This window comes from Eurypyga helias, unplaced genomic scaffold (genome assembly GCF_000690775.1).
Source record: "Eurypyga helias isolate BGI_N326 unplaced genomic scaffold, ASM69077v1 scaffold11322, whole genome shotgun sequence".
NCBI lineage: Eukaryota > Metazoa > Chordata > Aves > Eurypygiformes > Eurypygidae > Eurypyga > Eurypyga helias.
The window spans coordinates 53075-72501 of NW_010236634.1; the positions used below are offsets into that span (position 1 = coordinate 53075).

At 42.7% G+C, this 19427-nt stretch overlaps 1 protein-coding gene across 2 annotated transcripts in view; it reads right to left on the reverse strand.

Moving 5' to 3' along the window:
• MIB2 (mindbomb E3 ubiquitin protein ligase 2) overlaps positions 1–19064 on the reverse strand; it is a 32866-nt gene extending 13802 nt beyond the window's left edge. The window contains exons 1-7 of one of the 2 annotated variants that reach the window (XM_010147170.1): positions 18712–19064; positions 18064–18235; positions 8908–9014; positions 5401–5595; positions 3976–4118; positions 1923–2030; positions 629–733 (exon numbers count right to left, since the gene is read on the reverse strand). In XM_010147170.1, coding sequence (XP_010145472.1) covers positions 629–733; positions 1923–2030; positions 3976–4118; positions 5401–5595; positions 8908–9014; positions 18064–18235; positions 18712–18958 — 1077 coding nt within the window. In that variant the 5' untranslated portion in view covers positions 18959–19064. The remainder of the gene's footprint in view (positions 1–628; positions 734–1922; positions 2031–3975; positions 4119–5400; positions 5596–8907; positions 9015–18063; positions 18236–18711) is intronic. The other variant, XM_010147171.1, reaches the window with a different exon arrangement.
• Between the last annotated feature and the right edge of the window lie 363 nt (positions 19065–19427).

Genomic DNA, 19427 nt, shown 5'->3' on the forward strand with positions numbered 1-19427 from the left:
TCCCGCTGTGTGAAAAGAAGCACCGAGCAGCGACACACTCACAGACAGCTCCCACTTCAAGGACGCACGAGGGTTCTCGGCAGTTTCTCTGTTACTGGTTTTACATAAGAAGGGTTTCCCGGACACATTACAAATGTCTGGACAGGAAGGTGGTGAAACCACAAAACATGGTCTGAAGAACCCTGAGAGGACTGAGGGATGAGGAAAGGTGTCCTCTGCGCATTTAACTGCTCCTGGAGGACACCTGTAATTTGCTTTTTATCCATACTGGTCTGATCAGACCATTTTTTCACAGGGACAATCTTTCCTGCCTCATTCCAAAGAATTAGGGAGGGCATAAGAGGACTGGTTTACTTTGGTTAGTGAAACCTCTTATCTGCCTTCCTGGTAGCAAAATCCTTTGTCAGGTTCCCCATGTTCCCGCTCTGCTTTAGGAGCTGCAATAGGATGGTATTACCGACAGCACTAGGCGATGTTTATTTTGCAAGGCCTCCGCAGTTCCAGAAAGCTCTGTCCACTTACTGACCGGCAGGAATACTGGAGGGCAATGCCAGCCCAGTCACTATTACTAATTGCTTGGGAAGACTCAGGAAGTTACTGGACTGTCCTGGAACTGGCGCGCACTCACAGGTGCCATTTCATCTGTCCATTCCCCATGACCAGGTTGGAATCGCTTCACTGTTTCCATATCATCTATCACCCGGACAACATCACCAACCCAAAAGGTGTTGAGCTACAAGAAAAAGAAAGTCATAAGCTTTTGGGGGACAAAGCCAAAAAAAGGAAAAAAGTAGTGATCAGCCCCTCCACCCCCACCCTCAGAAAACCCAACCAACCAAGAAGCCCACTGACTCAAAAAGCAAGGCATTCTGTAATCACCACACTGAAAAATAAACATAGTCCAAGGGCTGGGGTATTTCTGTTTTAAGCCAAGTGCACATTTAAGTAGGGAAATAATTTGGGACAGAACAATTTTCTTCTTTTCTTTCCTCTTCACAGCATTTATAATTAGTACCAGTATAAAGTACATATGGAACTTCCCTTGCTCCATCTCCTCGCTATACCTGACTTGGCACTGAAGATTTTAATTCACTTTAATAATTAAAGTTAAATCTGTTTGTTATTTAAAACAGAAAAGGGAAACCAGCATTTATCTCTACTGGTAATTTGCCAGATGCTCCCTCTGTTCACTGAGCTAAGAAGGGAGCACTGTCAAAACACACTTTTCAAAGCAGACTAATTTTGCACAAAACAGTCTGACACTGCATTTTCCATTGGCATTGGAGTTTTTAGCATCATGACCTTGTTCAGGTCTCAGAATTCTGTAGTCTTCCAACAGCTCCTTCTATGCCTATTAGCCCTGTTTCTAATCATCCACATTTCAAGCCCTCAAACCTCTGGGGAAGGCCAGAGCTATGAGCTTTAGAAACGCAGACACAAAATTAGAAGAGCTGGATTAAAGATTCAGGTCATCCAGAAGAATCAGAGAGAAGTGAGACAAAGAAAAATGCAGAAAGGAGAATAACATGAAGACACAAGAACAAGGAAGAAAACAAAATGAAACAGAAATTATGGGGAAGAAGGTTCATCACAGATGAAAGGTAGCTGGAGAAGGATGAGCTACAGTAGGCCTACTGTTACCACTCTTATCAAAGACGCTGAAATTAAGAAATGGAATTTACCTTAAGAACTTAACATTTGAAATGCTAAGGTTCATGCTACTGGACAGCCTAGAAGCCCAACTCCCACTGTCTGCAACCACCTGTCTTAGCTCTGATGGCTTGCAGGAAATCCTGCCTAGAACTACTGCTTTTACCACAGCAGTGTATTGAGACACATCGCATCCTAACACAGCAGGTTAAATTGACAGCTACTCCCTGCAGCATTTCTAGTTCGGGCCAAGCTCACCTATCAGCACCTACCTTCGTCAGAGCTCCAGGATGGAAAGTCCAGCGGGTTTCGCTGTTGAACTGGACCCTCACGTCCCCTCTGTCCGTGATTCTGTGCACAGTCCCTGTCTGGCCAATGAACTTTTGATAGGGGGGAAAAAAAAAGTAGGGAAAACCCCCTAAATAAATCACATTGCTTAATAGTGGGAAAAGCAGGCATGGAAGGCATAGAGGGCTAAATAACCCACCATTTCCAATTTACAGACTACCAGTGCTCCCAAACCTGCTTTAAACAAGATGCAGTCATTGTTTTTCTGCAAAAGGAGGGAAAGTCAGCTTAAAAAGTTCCTTAAAAGTAGTAGCATATTGGGGGAGGAGGAGGATAGGAATACAAAGTGAAAATCCTTGAAAAAGCAGCACAAATTGCCCTCCTCTTTCCAAACGACACAGGTGGGCAGAGATTACGACACTGTTCTGCAGTTTATCACCAGCAAGGCACGCTTTGAGAGGGGGAAAAAAAAAAGGGTAGAGGAGACTGCAGAAAACAAAGTGAAGTTGTGTAGTGCAGTATTCTGTAACTGGTGATTCTGGCAGGTCTTGAGCAGAATCATTTTGAAGGAGACAAAAAGTACTGACTTATGAGATGACAGGAAGTTACTGCTTCTCTGTTTAATATCCCTCTCTACACGTGCATTCACCAACAACAGGAATTCAGAAGTGCAGAGTTTTAACAAATTATGTTAGCCACACAGCAACGTTAAAAAACTATAGCTTTGGGGATGAAGGCCTTAGCTGGAGTAAAACATTCATGGCTCCACTGACAGCGCCTTAAAGTTCATGCCAGAAGATGGTTAAGTCCCTGCCTGCCAGGCTACAAAAGAAAAGAGACTGATGCCCAGTTAATAGATTTCCCCATTGAAACTGAAATGATATCATTTGTCTTGACATTTTTAAGTCTGATATTAAAAACACAGCTCACCTACAGGGCAGGCTGGGCTAGGATACATATATAATGTATATTTGAAATGTTATAGCACTGCTCCATATACCAAGGCTTCAGACAGCCGCCTCGGTATCAGACCTACAGGTTATTCAGTTTACTGACTCAAGTCATTGAGTCACTTGTGGCTGTACATTTTCTCACTCTCCAACAAGCCACTTTTATCCAGGTTACTAACACAGGTTTAGAGACATGTTTTATTACTGTAATGGTGACTATTGTAATGTGATTTTGTCTTGCAGGAATTCTACTGCACAACAGCAGTATTGACCTCTTCAATATATGAAGGTAATTTAATCTATTTGGGGCCATATCTATAGACTATTAAAAGCCAAGAAAGTTGACTTAAGGAGAAACAAAAAGCACAGGCCTTTTAATTCAAAATGCAAACTGAGCCATTTAGTTGCTATCATTTTATCTGAATGAAAGCCCACACCGAGTGTTCACAACCTCCTGGAGACTCACTTCCATGATGGCTCCCTGAGATGCTACACTAGAGTAGTAAGTGTAGTTTCTATCTTTAGTTCCTCTACTATCTGAGTTTTTTTAGACAACAGGTGATAACAGACTGGTATCTCTTCAAACGAGAGACAAGACAACAGGCTAAGCTCCAAGAACATCATACGGCTGAGAACTTTTAGCCCTGGCCAGGGATAGAGCCCACTGTTGACAAAACAAATAACTTTCATCAGTGGTAATGCACAGTACAAAAGAAGCCAAACAGAGAATGGATCTAGAAGTCCAAGGAAAAGATCCACACCTCATTTAAAAACAAACCAGTCATTAGTTTTCTGCATTGGCTTCCAAGACTTTCAAGCAAGTCTTGTGACCCATCGCAGACTCTTAAAAATTGGTCCACAAAGCAATTGTTGTGCCACATAGATTTCTCCAAATCTAAAAATAAATCTGACTCCAGTGTCCTACCACTAAAGAATTTGTATTTGTGATTCAGTCAACAACATATAACTACAGAGAGCAACACTTTACACAAAGATGTACTTGTAACCTCCTAGCCAGTGCCTACTTCTGGCGTCTGAGACAGTGACCAATGCGTTACCGAGAGCGCAGGAGCAAGCAGAAGCATACCTCAGCCATTTTAGGATTCCAGCCGCCATGGCCCTCCTGCATCTCCCGCAAGATGTCAATGTCCAGCAGGCATTTCACTTTGTCCCCATGCTGGAAGGGATGCCTGTCTGTGCTCTCTTTCCTCTGCAGTTCAGCTGGTTTTCCTAAAGAGAAGAGAGATACCACCCACTTACAGGCAAGGATGCAGTAATATCCTGTGTGTCTCATTCACCTCTGTAACAAGGGTTGCAAATTAACATTGGTTTAATTGGGGCAGAACAGTGTAAAACCCTTTTTCTATTGTGGACTATGTCCTACATACTCAACAGGGCAGCACTATGTAGAGACATCAAGAGGATTTAGCTCTAACTTGATACTGACATGGGCTAAACATGAGGTAGTTCTAACAAGACACAATTTTGTCCCTTCCCAGAGAGAGGAATGCCTCTGAATGATGCCTCTCACGTCACGTCAGACATCAGTAGCTGTTCTTACAATTCAGTCACCCCCAGCTGTTACTGTGAGTGACACCCACACAGTACTCAAGTTCTCTTCCATAGGCTTGCTTTGCAGAGTGCTTTACCCTCCTAGCCTTCCTGTGCAGCGACAGGCCGTACCCGTGGAAATAAGCTCCCCATCCAACCCTTCCCTTCCATCATGCTCTTGCCAAGCTGCTCAGGGAGATAAAAGAATGAGGAAGACCTGATCCTGCTGCTGCAAACTCAAGAACAGACTTCCCCGTTTTCCTTCAGGGGAGCAAAAGACAGCCCCTGCACCTCATTAAAAAAATACAACTGATACACTCCTTAGTGAAAAATGCTGCAAGTCTGAAAGCACAAGTAGTTTGCTTGGTTTCATGAGAGTTAAGAGGAAAGGTGGATTGCAGCAAGTTGACAGTATAGACACTACCTTTTTCCATGACATTTTCTAATCTCCCTGCTGGGCAAGTATTTGGCAGCTCCATTCTCAGAAATCTCCCTTTCGTCACATTCCCCTTCAATACACTTTTTGGTCCACCAAAACAATAATATTTGCTCTCTAAAAGCACACTGAACACCGGTTGGACCAGTGCCGGCCGGAAGACTGACAAACTTTGGATTACCAAAACAGACACTGGGTTGAATTCTCTGCCAACAGATGCAAGCCCTCCCAAGGGAGTTTCATGCATTTGCAGCAGCAAGAAGATGCCTTGGTAGAAGACCCCTCCTTGGCATACAGCTGTGGGCATTTGATAGTCTTAAACTTACCACTGAAAGGCCAAATTACTTTGCTAATCACCCTGAAATAAAGCAACATGTTCATACATAGACCACTTTTTCTAAATGGTACACATCACGTGGGAACTTTATAAAACCACCTGCTGATTTTGTGTCTTCCAAGCAAAACGGCTTCAGGAAATAGCAGCACGAATCAGAATTTCTCAACAGAAGATTTGTCTCTACCCACCTAATTTTGGGAGATGCTCTTTGTAGTAAAAGCCACCAGATGCCTCCACAGTACATTTCAGGTCCACTTTCCCCTTGTGTCCCACTCTGTAGACATTCGTGGTACCATCAGACCACGTGACGCTGGCCACGCTGCGTCCAGTCTCTACATCCCAGCCACGAATATCAACCACACGTCCTGTTTTACCTTCACCACCTGATGGAAAAAGAGGGGTAAAAAGAAGTGTCCAGCCTGCATTTTCACTGAGACCCACACAGAGAAACTCACCTGACACTGGGATGTTTATCAAGACATAAGGAAAAAACAAGGAAAAGACTTGTCAGTTCTGCAACTATTCACCACAGAGGAGTAGGCACAGAGTCAAAAGTCAAGAGCTGGGGCAGATGACATTTTGACAGAGAGGCTGCTGCTAGGAAGGATTTCTGTGGCGTCCTATCACAGGCCAGCTTTATAAACTGAACAGAAGCACACAGGTCTGCTGCACTCTCAGGATACTGCTGCCTGAAGCCCTGCCCTACAGTCAAGTGTTCTTCATCTACCTGAAAGAAGGAAATCACACTCCCAAAAATTATGCAGCAGTTCATACAACTTCCTCACAGCTTGCATGATTCCCCTTGATCTGTAGAAGGCACAATAAATCTCAGTCACCTTTTTAATTAGGGAAAATAAACCATGGGACAACTCAGTTTGACCAACTAGGAGAGAATTTCTACACTAAACTCACTGAAATCCAGCCAGCCAGCCATTTACTTTGGAATACAAACATGGAAAAGCTGGATTTTGTGTAGAAGTAGCCATTCCTCCTGGTGTACAGAAACACTGCCTAGCTAGACAACACAGTGTCGTGGCACCACGCTGTGGCAAGATAAAAACACGGCAGTGTTGTAAAACCCACCCAAGGTCTCTCCCCAACACAGGCTAGGTAGAAGAAAGTCAAGGAAACTTTGTTCTGCTCCTTCTTTCCACCTGCCCAAGCAAGGAGGAAACAATCCAGGACAAGAGGATGTATCTGTGAGAAGGTAAATCTGTCTGGGCACACGGGACACACTCTCATCCGAGAGACAACAGTCTATCAACACCGAACCCAGTGACAGAATTTGCAGATTCCCTACCTCACTCTGCTGCCAAGTCACTGTGCGAACTTGGGCAAGTCCCAGCACTGGTCTAGTGCTTTCCCAAACGGGGACAGTGAGCTTTTAATTGCCTGCAAAGTCTTGGAATTTGACAGCTTAAAGGAGTCAACTTCTTCCTCTAACGGCATATCTATCTGAAAACTGTAATACAGACAAACCAGTGGGCTTTATTCTCAGTTCTATCAGAAACAAGAACATACTTTTAGAGGGCTGGTCTGAGAATCAACAAGTCCCAATATATCCTGATTTTTACTGGAAGAAAAATATTTTTTAAATCCTATCTGCCTTTAAAATCTCTCCCTAGAAATGGCAGGTGCATCCCAGTCCTGTACACAATTCACACTGCAGCCAGTTACCAGACCAGCACTCCAGATATCCACCCATACGAACATTATCTACGTAGCTTTTTTTTTTTTTTGCTGTAATGTAATCTGCAGAGCTATGCCTAAAAAACCCTTCCAGGTTAGAACCCAGATCCCAGCAATAGGGCGGTTAACAGTAATTTCAATCTTCCTTTCTGCAGAAAACCATAAACAACTGTCCAGTCCAAAATTAATCAGGAAAACAGCTCTTAGAAATGGAGGTTACATCCAATATGCAGTTACTGATCATGGGGAAGCAAAGCCTCTGGATGCTACCGAAGTATGGGTAGTGATTTTACAGCAACACTGTGCTCCTTTGACAATATTATTAACGTGGACAGGTTGTAGCAGATTGCTGTCCTCTCCCCACACTTTCAGTCTGTAAGAAACCTGGTAGTTATCACTGGCCTCAAATTAGTTCTCACAGAAACTTAGCACCAGTGACAGAAGAACTTAACATTTGTCTGTTTCAGCAGGGAATCAGATTGAACAACAACTACAAGAAGTAATCTCCCCCCTCACCCCCTTTCCCTGAGGAGGAAACTAGCTTCCACTTCCATGGTGTTTCGACTCTGAGAAATGGTAGCAAAGACAAATATGTATTCAATGAAAAGGCTGAAGTGACTGAACAGCTGCCAGAGTCCACCATGAACACAGCAGAGAAAAAAGTCTGGGCAACTGGCAAATTTTGCAGTCAGTGCTGATTTCTGCAAAGGGCTCAGGCAGCGGGAATACTAAAATGACACGGGCAAATAGAAGCAAGACCATGCATTCAGATTTCTCAACTAGCTGCTATTGCTCTTACCGGACACACAAGACCACATGATCAATACATAAACTTACCAGGACCCTATTACAGCGTTTGCAAGGTTATTTATTGCCACCACTTATATGTTACCTCCTTAAATGGAAACAGAGCTGATGTGTTAGTGCTACCAGGAAGAGCAAAAGGCTGTGGATGGGGGCAGCTCCATCAAAGACAGGGTGGTACTCAGCAGAGACGAGCTGAGTGGCTGGCCTTGTGTTTATTCTCACTTGTCTCGCACACATAACTGCTTTCACGTCACAATCATTGTGAGCAACACAAGTCTCAGACATGTAAATGCTGATCTGATCTCAAAAGGATGGATAAGCTGTACTGAGCATAAGCTTCTTTTGCTCTCAGACCTTGCAAGTATCCATGTCCTCCACTGAACCCAGAGCTGCAATAGATGGTGGGAGTCAACACCGGAAACCTTTGTACTTACAACTTAATAATTATGGAAAAAAAGCAGCTGCAAACATTACAGTGTATGCAAGGCTCTGGAATAGAAAGGGACAGCAAAGTGTCCTTAACCCTGCAGCACTGCACAGAAATCGGGACCAGTGAGTTAGACAGAGTCACATACCCCACGAGCAGCTCTAGAAAAGGGGATTTTGTCCCTCTGCATTTTCAGCCTGAAGTTACAATTCACACAGAAAGCAGAAACCATTCTGCAGCAACCACAGCAAACAGTTTTTCATTAATGTTCCATGTGAAACATCCCTTATAAATCATTTCTTTTCACTGTTCTTAAGTGTCCAAATAAGGATATTCCAAAGAACTCCAACGGAAATGGGAGTACTGTACGCAAAGTCAGACAAACATTCCCACTGTGAATGGAAGCTTTTTCAGGAAAGCATGGGTCATCATTTTCTTGTAATATGGTGTACATTTATAGTTCTACACAAAATCTTCCAGGATGGTTCCCATGAGTTTTCATATCTGTGAAATAGGACAGCAAAACCTTCCTCCCACACCCTGAATGAATACATACCGTTTATATCACAGATAAGTTTTTAAACAAATACAAGAAAAAAAATAATATTTAATGCTCAAAAGAACAGCAACCTGCATCATCTGAACAGCTCCCCTGGAAACTACTACTGAGCACATGCATTTTCAACTAGCAACTTGGCAGAAATAAGAAAAAAAATTTTAAAAAGAAAAAAAATTGAAGGGTGTTTTACAAGACACGTATAAAGAAGCTTACCATCCTGGTTACCCCACTCCCAGTCGGGACCACGGACTACTTTAGCCCCCTGGAAAGTCCCTTTTAATGTGATGCGAGTCAAATTCTGTCGAGGACTCACTAGGACTCTGGAAAAACAAAGTAAGAGAAAACAAATTAATTTATTGTTACTATTCATGTTTTATAAAGGTCTGTTCCAACCGAGTTCTGTCACATACAGAAAAATGTGGTTTGAGTTCTGAAGAGCTAGTAAAAAGTGAGAGAAAACAACAAAATAGCTAAGCAGGGCCTTTTGATGCTAAAAGCAGGTCTGCCCAGGAAAGTCAGAATACTTAGGCATCGTTCCACTGACAGCAACTAGTGAATATTACACCGAGCTAAAGATGACCCAGGTTTCTCGTCAAACATTATCAAAAACTGTGAGATCTGTGGTGAGCTTTAAAAAAAAAGGATGCGTTTTTCTCAACTGTGGGGTGCAGATAATTGGGAATAGAGGCTGCTAGGTGAGCATGAGGAACAGGCACACTTCAGAGACAGTCTGTGGAGGCAAATATATCTACGCACGAGCAGCAAGGGCTGTGAAGGGCAAAGATAAAATCTAGTAACTCCAAAGAAAAAAAATTCCCTGCACGCTCTACGAAATGCATAAACCACTAATTATAGTAGGGCAAGGCAGCTCACTGAGGACCACGCATGAATACTGTGAAGGCAGGCAAATCAATACTTTTTAACATATTCAATAGAATCATAGCATGGTTTGGGCTGGAAGGGACCTTAAAGATCATCTCGTTCCAACCAGCATTCTGCAGTGTAAGGTACAACATCTGCAAAGCAAAGTCATCAAAATCTGGGTTTAGCTACTTCATCCCACTGCCTACACAGAACAGGGGAAGCCCTGCTACAAACAACCCTAGTTATCATAGCAAGAGGGCACATTAGTTTCCATTGCCAGCTGGGCCACTTAAAATCTACACGCTTCCCAAAGGAGAACACCCAAGTCAATTAATGTAAGTCTCACACAATTAAAATATACCGTTAAGACAAAGCCTTGGGGTAGGGGGTGGGAAGAGATGAGTAAGGAGAAAGTTATAACTTCTCCGAAGTCTGACATCACTTCAGAGTGAGAGTAAAACTAACTTTCAGCTGCCCTAGTATCCCACCCTTAAGTTTACGGCAACGCTTAGGGACATTACTAGGCTGTACACTGCACGAAAGCATGAATGGCTCAGGCAGTCTCCTAGCTCAAAGCCACAAAGAGTTCAGCACATTTCATAACCTAAGCTGCAGACCGCACAGCCGAGTTCACTTACTGAAAAGCAGAGATTAGACCAGCAGTGTTGTGGCTAGACTATTTCCAGGATAACACAGACCTTTCTATCCGCCCTGCAATTCACATCAGAGGCATACACACGGATCCACCTTGAGAATAAAGAAAAAAAAATACCTACGTGATAGTAAACAGGGGGTCTGATGTCCTGTTAAAGCAGCTTCCAATTCCCATAATGTCACAGCAGCTTCTCTGCTGGTATTGTGCGTGCTGTTCCTAGTCTCTGTTCCCTAGCAGAAAGCTTTCTCATGAGATACCAAGCCACCAAAGTCCTTACGGACCCGTTTGTGTTGCTCACCCAGGGCAGAATCCACCTTTTTAGGTGACTGCAGAGGTGCCACAATCCATACCCACAATCGCACACCTCAGCCTGACAGGATCTTGGCAACTCCCACACCAGACAGAGCCAGACAAAGTTCAGAGGCTGTTCCAGAGGGGAAGGGGAGGGGCGGCTACAGGGGGTAGGACTGACCTCAGAACGCTGTATTTATTTCCCATCTAATACCTAGAGAGAGAAGGTGGAGACTCAGAAGGATAAAAAGCTTATGCTCCAACTTACGGTTCACTTATCCATCCAAAGCCTAAGTCTTTTGCCTTTCTTAACTTGCTAACAGATCTCCCACCTGCGCTTCACAACCAAATGTGGTTAAAAAGAGGGAGCGATTCTTTACACATCTTCTTCTGGTCACCGAATGTTCAATGATTGTAGCTCAACAGGAAGAAGATGATGACTGTTTTTTGAACTGTTGAGATTTTGTCTGTTTTAAACACCAGCAAGGCTGGCAATTGTTATGAAGATAATGAAAGAGGGCTAGGAAAAAGCTCAGCTAAAAAGAAACGCTGATCAGCGTTCATTTTATGGCACTGTGTCATGCATTATAGACTGGCTTTAGAAACCAGCATGGATTTGTGTACTACATCTCAAACAGCTCAGCTACAACATGCCATTTTCACTGTGTTTTGTCAAATGTTTTTCTAAAAATTTATCAAAGGTGTCTTCACCAAGCGCTGACACAAAGCGATAAAAATACACACCTTTCTCCCAAACCCTGCTCTCACAAGGGAGGGGTTTCAATGCAAAGATTCTCAGTGACAGCAAAATAAAGCACCGAGCTAAGCTTAAGGAAGGTTCTTAAACAGCAAAATAACTACCTTCCATCATATTTCTAGCATAATTTCCCTTTTTGTATAACATGTAACAGCAGTCATTTCCCATCTCAACAGCTCCCACATTAACCCATCAGTGAAATCTGTGGCTGGAGACCAGGTAAACAAAGCTGGCCAGTTCAGAAAACGGAGCTTCCAGGAAGAAGAACGAACTGTAAGAAGCTTCATCTCCCACTGCACTTAAATGCTGTTGGAAACCCACCGTAACTGCCTTCTTTCCCTGGCCTCGCAAAAATTTTGACCTTGTCTTGAACCACGCCGCTGACCAGCAACACCGAAGAATGCTGCAAGAACCAGGCGTCCTGAGCCAGTGCATCCTAGGTTTTAATCTAATTCAACATGTTTTGCTCCAAATACTGGATAACAACCAAAGTTACTAGTGTGTTGCAAAAATACCCTGGGGATAAATTTAATCTCTGCAATATTGCCTTTAATAACAACCTTAATTACAACAGCCGAAGTCTGCAGCCTTTTCTGCCCTACAAGTTCCAATGATATTAAATTACTGTAGAGTCCAGAAAACACTTGAGAGCATGTACTGTACAGAATGACCCGTCTCTTCACAGCATGCTGGGAACCACCCCCTGTGGATATTCTGCCTATGCTCAAATTTCACTGAGGTGCTTACACAGCCTCTCACGTCACTGAGAGCTGGTCTCCAGACAGCTAGAAAAATACCATCACCCGTGCTTTACAGATCGAGACTTGAAACCCAAACCAGCTGACTTGGAGAAGTTTAAACAGAGACTGTTTTTAATTTGCAGTAGCAAACTGAGGCCCTAAAGAAGCGAGGGTCCCTTCACACCAGGCATTGCTAACGTATTTTGCAAGACAGACTTCCCCACTGTAGAAAATTCTTATGCAAAGAAACAAGCACAATGAACAGGACTGGAAAGCAGAAGGGATGGTCGCCCTGCAAGGTGGCAGGCCACACATATTGCGTTAATTAGATCATCCCATCTCTTCAGAAAGGCAGGCTGTAAACTAGAATCTCAGCTCACAGTGAGTACAAACCCACGCTCCCTTCTAGGATGTATAAGGCTCTGCACAGGCTACCTCAAGAAAGGTCAACACAAGTGTCTTACAGAAACCACAAGTAAAACCAACCTCAGTGATGCAAGAAATTCTAGATTCTCTAATCCTCCCTAGGAAAGCTTTTACTGAAGCACTTCCAACAAAGGATAAAGGAAGGAAATTTGGACAGATGGCAGGCGGATGCTGATTGCTCAAGCATGAACCAGACTAAGGCAAGGTCGCTAGTAAATGAGGGATCAGGATCACAGAAACCTATTTCAGGCACTGTCTTTACCAAGAATTTCCACTGTGAATCCTACCCTTCCTTGCCAAGGCACAGTTCTTCACAAAACCTCTATGTTTATAGTTCAGACCACCGGGTCTCAACTGGGCTACATGCTTAACTTCCAAAGCTAACTCCTATCAGACTCAGTTTTGGAAAGACACAGTGGGCAAGATTTCAGACTCAGGCTACTAAATGTGAACTAAAATGTGTGTGTGTACCCAAGACTCACTGCACTGCAGACAGGTTTCCTCATATGCTCTCAGAAGTGTCTACATGCAGCCTTTAATGGCAGAATAATGTACTTCAGAAGCGAAATGTCTCGTTATCATCCTTTAAACATGACTATTACTTCAAAACACAGGCTAAGTATGTTTTACTGAAGATTTCTCTTGCTTATGGTTTTTAATTCCAGAAAAGATAGAATACATCACTGAAATTTAACCCCTATTTCACAAATCAAACAGCATATTACAAACTAAATATGGGAAGCCCCATATTTAGTGTGGGGATATGCCCCAGCGTTCTGAAATGCACAGAAAAGACAAAATACATCACTGAAATTTAATCCCTATTCCACAAATCAAACAGAATATTACTGTTTGTATTACTTCCCATTATTAAATATGGGAAGCCCCATATTTAGTGTGGGGATATGCCCCAGCGTTCTGAAATGCACATATTTTTTTAAGGATGTACAGTTAGGCAGTATTTACTTTTTTAAAAAAAACAATGATCTACCAGATAATTATATTTATTCATTAACAGAGTAAATTACATTAATACTTAACGAGCATTTTTAAAAGTTAGGAAACAAACATCCTCACACGAGAGTCAGATTTCTTTCAAAACATTACTCACCAAGATCTCTTAGTCTAGCAGCTGAAATTGCATAAATAACACATGTTGAAGAGGTTACTACAGTAAATAAACCTGCATCCCCTTTATTGCCTGGTAATCAAACTCCCGGCAGTTGTCACTCAGCTGCTGTAATAGTTCAGGTTTACAGTAGAAGAGGTCGCAGATGGAAGGCTGGATTATTAAAGCTGCCTGGAATGGGTCTGCATTGCACATTCATACCAAAACGACAGCACGCACTTGTTCTTGCAATGTATCTGATTTAGAAACCCAACTGGTAACTAGACTACACAGAGCTGATTTAAGAATTATGACTGAAAATAACTGCAAACTCTGTTTTCCCAAAAAAAAAAAAGTGAGAAAAATATTCATATTTCTTACACTGGATTACACAAAACACTTCTCTGTTTAGTTTGCTGGCTCCTCTAACTCTACTGTCCTCCGGAAAAAAACAGGACTTTTGAAAATTTGTTAAGGTTGGGATTTATCAATGAGTGAAGTCTAGAAGACAGCCTGGGTAAAATGCACCACATCCCCTACTGAAATTCAACGTCACATCACTCCTGAGAAGGTGCTGCATGCAAAATGCCATTGCTGCTTTTGCACTTGGATAAAATAATACTGATACTTTGTATAAGAAGAAAATGACCATTATTTGCAGAACTCACCAGAGTATGTCTGACTATTCCAGCGGTAACATAAACCTGATGAGTTTTTCTATGCTACCCTGCTTACAGACACTGATTTATCTTTCAATTACAACGCATATATTCAGCAAATGGACAGAAGATTGCCAAAAAAGGTTCTTCAGTGAAACTGCGCTGTCCATCCTTTTAAACTAAGGATGAAAGCCTCTCCCAAAACAGCCATAAAATTCAAACCAAACAAGACCAATGAAAATAGCAGCAACTGGCAGATGTCAGAAAGAGATTACTTCAGATGGCAAAATATTAAAACATCAATACTTCCTGCCACCAAAGGTTCAAACTCGGGTCATTTAAGACCTGAAATAGCCTTCAGGTAAAGGTGTCTTCAAAGCCTCTTTAGAAAACTGATTGGGAACCCTCTGCAGTGTCTGTCTGGGCTTAAGGCCACTTAAACCCTAGGATTAGTGAGCTGCTACAAACAGTTGATGGGTTGGCCTTGCCTAGGTTGAGCTGTGCAGGTGCCATGTGTGGGTCTGGCGACCTCTGAAATTGTCCTACTAGAAGCCTCAGCTTCTTCTGTCAAAGGATCAGCAATGGTAGCCCTTTCAAGACTGGTTGCATGGCGATGCTCTCTCACAACAGGCTAAGAATGGAGACCAACTCTCAGCTCTTGATCTTCAGTTAAAGAGACAGTTGATGCGACAGCTCGGAACACAGCTGCATTCCACAATCCTACATTCAATCTCACTGATGGTACACCAAGGACTACAATCACGACATATAAGCAGCCCCTCATGCAAAATCAAGATCACGGGATGCTGTCAAATTTGGTGGGCTGTCTCTCCATCCACACCCCTTATAAGCTTTCTGACTAATTAACACTCCAGTGGTTTCATCACAGCACTTTGCCTGGGTCTTGAAAGCAACACGCTAGGATGCTTGAGGCTCATTGTAAAGAACCAAAAGAGACCTGCCAGAGAAGGGAGGTGAGAGAATCTAGAGATTCACAGGCATTCAAACAACAGCGAGTAGTAACAAAACCTCAAGAAAATCCAAATGCATATAGAAGTTACCATATCTTTTGGAATACACAGCTTTTTTTGGTCCTTGGGGAACTGCCAAAGTTTTTCTCTTCTATTTTATTAACCAAGAGGATTGAGATGAGTGATCTAAGTGATAGTCCTAGTGAGTCATAAGTGTCCAATTTTTGTTCTTTGAAAAGGATGCTGCATTGCCTAAGGCAGTGTGTCTTTACAGCTCAGTTATTCCAAAGAAATCCTCTCTGGGGCATTGTTCAAAGGTGATCTCCCTCCCTGTCCCTCGTTTTACTTTTTTTTTTTTAAAATCAGAGCGCTCCATTCTTAATGCAAAGCAACTTACAGAACGTTAGACCAACAAATCATAGATTACATTTGCATTAAAGCAAAGGTATTCCTACTTCTTCCTGCTCCTGCACTGAAAGACACTTCCAAGTAAAACTCCTTCAGTCTGCCAGCTCCCTGTATAAAATCTCTTGCAAAAAATACATATGCATTGCAGTTACAGTATGGTATTCTAACATCCAGCTCAGTCAAACGACTGAAACAAAGAGCCTTTCTGATGGTCTGTCTTCTCCAAAAGCTTAGTGACTTCTAAGAATCACAATATGCGCCTTTAATTCATCTTTAAAACTGCAGCTTTCAACAACTGGAAGCTTCTTCCTTGCATATTTCTAGTTCTCCAGTTCTAATTTTCTCTATCACTCAGCACAGCTACATTCAGTACCTGCCACGTAGGGAACAGCAGGAAAGCTGTTATATTATCCAATTACAACTCCTGCTGCTTCTTCCTTTACCTCTTATTGAGGTTCCCAGAAGCCATGGCCACATCTGACAGGCTCATGCTGTGTCCTTGATGTCACACACATTCACACACCCCTCTTCTTTTTTTTGTTTTTAATTATCTGCTGGTATTAGGATGATCATTGCTCCTGCTAACACATAGTAACGTAACCGAGAATACTGCTACTTCAACAAAAGACTTGGTATCATAGACTCTGGCCTATACCTAAACTTCTTTTTATCAACTCAAAAGAAGCTAGTTTGTGTGACATCTTCTCTAAGCACTGATGGAACCACACTCACAGAAAAAGCAAAGAAGTTCAGGGAAAAAAACAAAGCAAGCAAAGCAAAAAGCCACTAAGAGGCAAGGCAAGCATCATCAGACATCAAGTTCTGCTCTGGTGGAAATCTACCTCCGAAGAGCCCTCCAGTGCTTCGGTGACATTCCAGAGTGGTGCTGCGGTGTTTTGTGAAAGTCAAACAACTCACGTAGGACAGCACTAGGTCTGGCAAGTTTACGGGCAGTCTTCCAAGCTCTTTTCACACCGACTGCAAGCACTCTGCTGCCTAATTCAAACAGCAGCCTAGGCACAGGTCAGATGCAAGCCTTGAAATCAAAACGGCTCTATTTACATTTTTCACCTTTCAGATTCCTCAGGAAAGGAAACAAGTTCTGCAGAGGATGAGAATCCTGGGGAGAAACTGCCTAACATTCTGCCTGTTGATAAGCAGCAGCATTCTGGGATGCTCCTGATGAAGGTAAGGAAAGACAACGGGCTTGGCCTGCTGCCCAAGAGAATGCAGCACTGTGCAGCACCCTGGAAAATCCATGCAAAGGCCAGAAAAAAGACACAAGCAGGTACCTCTGAGTAACTAACTATAATACTCAGAGAGAGGAAAAAAACTAAGTATTTTTATATATATGCATATTTTATCACAAAGCTCATTTCACAATAGGATCTGGCTGGCTTGTCATATTAACATAAGCTCAAGACACATCCTAATCTGGTGGATAAACACAAGCCTCAAAGCTCAGAGGGGACATCTTTGGACAGCAACATCTATCCCTTCGCTAGCACTCAGAATTCTGGCTCAGCCACACTGACAAAACTGTGGTCATCAACTCCAGAAAGAGCTTCCCATATGGGAGGAAAACCAGCTGCAAATCCAACACCACTGACTTTAGAAAAGTAATCACACTTTCCATTCCACAGACAGAAGCAATGCACAGTGGTATTTTCAAGAAGGGGGGAAAAAACAAAAAGGAAAGAAAATAAGTGACAGAGATGAGCTGATTTCCTATTACTTTTCCTAAAAGCAAGAGCATTACAAGGTTTGTCTTCAAGCCCACCCCTTAGAAGGTGCAAATGAAAGGACTGCTGAGACTATTTTTCACTTCTTTCTCAGGAGAAAAAACCTTTGTGTTTTGGCACATCACGAATAAACATAAACACGTGGATACTGTTCCACAGGCATCAGCGTAGCAGTCACTTTCAATAATGCTACAGAGTAAGTAAGAAGGTGGTGTTTTCCAGTGGATAGTACAGACACTGATAAGAAATCAACAATTTGGGACTGCAAGATTGCTGTCACCTTGCCTGTGACCACTCTGAGAACAGCAAATAGCAAATCATGTCTGAGAAATTATGTAACTAGGGAGGAGGAAAAGAAAAAGCAGAGCAAACATTTTGAATTTTCACCTTAATTTAATTTTTCAGAAAAAAAAAAATCTGATTTCTGTTTGCTGCCTTATTTCAAGCAGCTCCATAAAAGTGCCAGATCCAGCCTTACACTATTCTACAGAACAGTGGTCCCCAAATCTCGATCATGCAACCCCTTCAGTAAAAAATTTTGAGTAACCCCCAATACATGTACATTTATTTCTTTATAAATTATACAGACATGTACTACTGAAGTTCTATTCTTTCATTCCTGCACCTCAATAGATCATCTTGTACACCCCCTGGGGCACACACATCCCGTTTTGGAGACCACCACTATAGAATAGTGACTTATAAACCTCAACACGGTTAACTGGACTTCCCCTGTAGCACCACTTACGGTTGTGAGTGTGCTGTCTCATAGCGCTCGAACGAGTGAGAGAGATCATGCTTGTTGTTCATGTAACACTGGGTGCACAAGTCATAGTCAAAACACATTTTGCATTTCCACCGCATTCCCCGTATACCATGCTTCTTGCAACAGTCACAGATGATGTTAGGGTGACGGACACCTAGGAGAACAAAAGCAAAGGAATATAAGATCCACACAAAATCCAGAGAAACCAGGATGATCAGGCTTTTAGAACTACATCAGCGTGTTTTGAAGAGAAAAATCATGTACTGTGTGTGTACTGATGATAATGCAATAATATAATACAAAGTGATATGTGTAGTATGAAGTATCCATTTCCTGGATTAAGGGACTCTCATCCTAAAAGTCATGCCAGAACCTAGCAGAGCAACAAAGTCAGCAAAGCTGTTATACTCACAGAAAAGAAAATAAGAGGAAAGAAAAGCCTCTGTGCAGAGGCAAACAGGACTTCCGTTGCCATGAACTGGCTAAGCGTACACTGCTGCTCAGCATCAGTCCACAGGCAGTTGCAAAAGGCTTAACATTCCAAGTAGCATGTGAGGTAAGTGCTGCACACACTAAAGGAGGTGGGTTTACAACACTAGTGCTTGTGCTTGTCGTCCATGCTCTACTTACCTATTTGTGCGTTATCATACAGAAGAAGGTCGTAAGCCCCTTGGAATCCGGTACGATAATTTGTTCTGTTGCCTTGATCCCACTGCACGACCACAGTCTTATCTGGAGTGGTTGGGCTGCCCGTCCGACCAATCTCAACCACAGTCCCAACATTCCCTTCACCACTGTCCTGGCTGCCCCACTTCCAGTCCACTCCACGAACTACCCGCATCCCAACCTGCATGCTGGCATAGGGGTCCACGTCCATTGACCTGCACAGCAACCCCTAAAATTCTTCAACGTAAGGAGTCTTGGAGACAGGCAGTATCATCAGCAACACATTCAGCATCGTCAGCAGCATGTTCAGCACACCTAGTAAGACAACACACGATTAAGTGATGGCACTCAGTGCACCGCGGCAGTAACTTCCATAGCAAGACGGGCAGATGCCATTTCAGCTCGTGCCCTTGGTACACAAACTCATGCTGAATTAACAGGGCCAGTAGGTTTTCTAGACTCCGCTTCTCAAATGAAAAGAACTCAAATGCCAACTTGAAGTACTTCTCCCATTCTGCTCTAAACACCATCATAGGATATTCTATGCAAAGAGATATTACTGAGGAACATCCCGAGTATCTTTTATTTAGCTTAAATCTTAATTACAGTCCAGCTGGCGTTTTAAAAGTTACAGTTGCCTTTAGCAAAGAAACTGGAAGCCCCTTTTCTTCATGGTATCA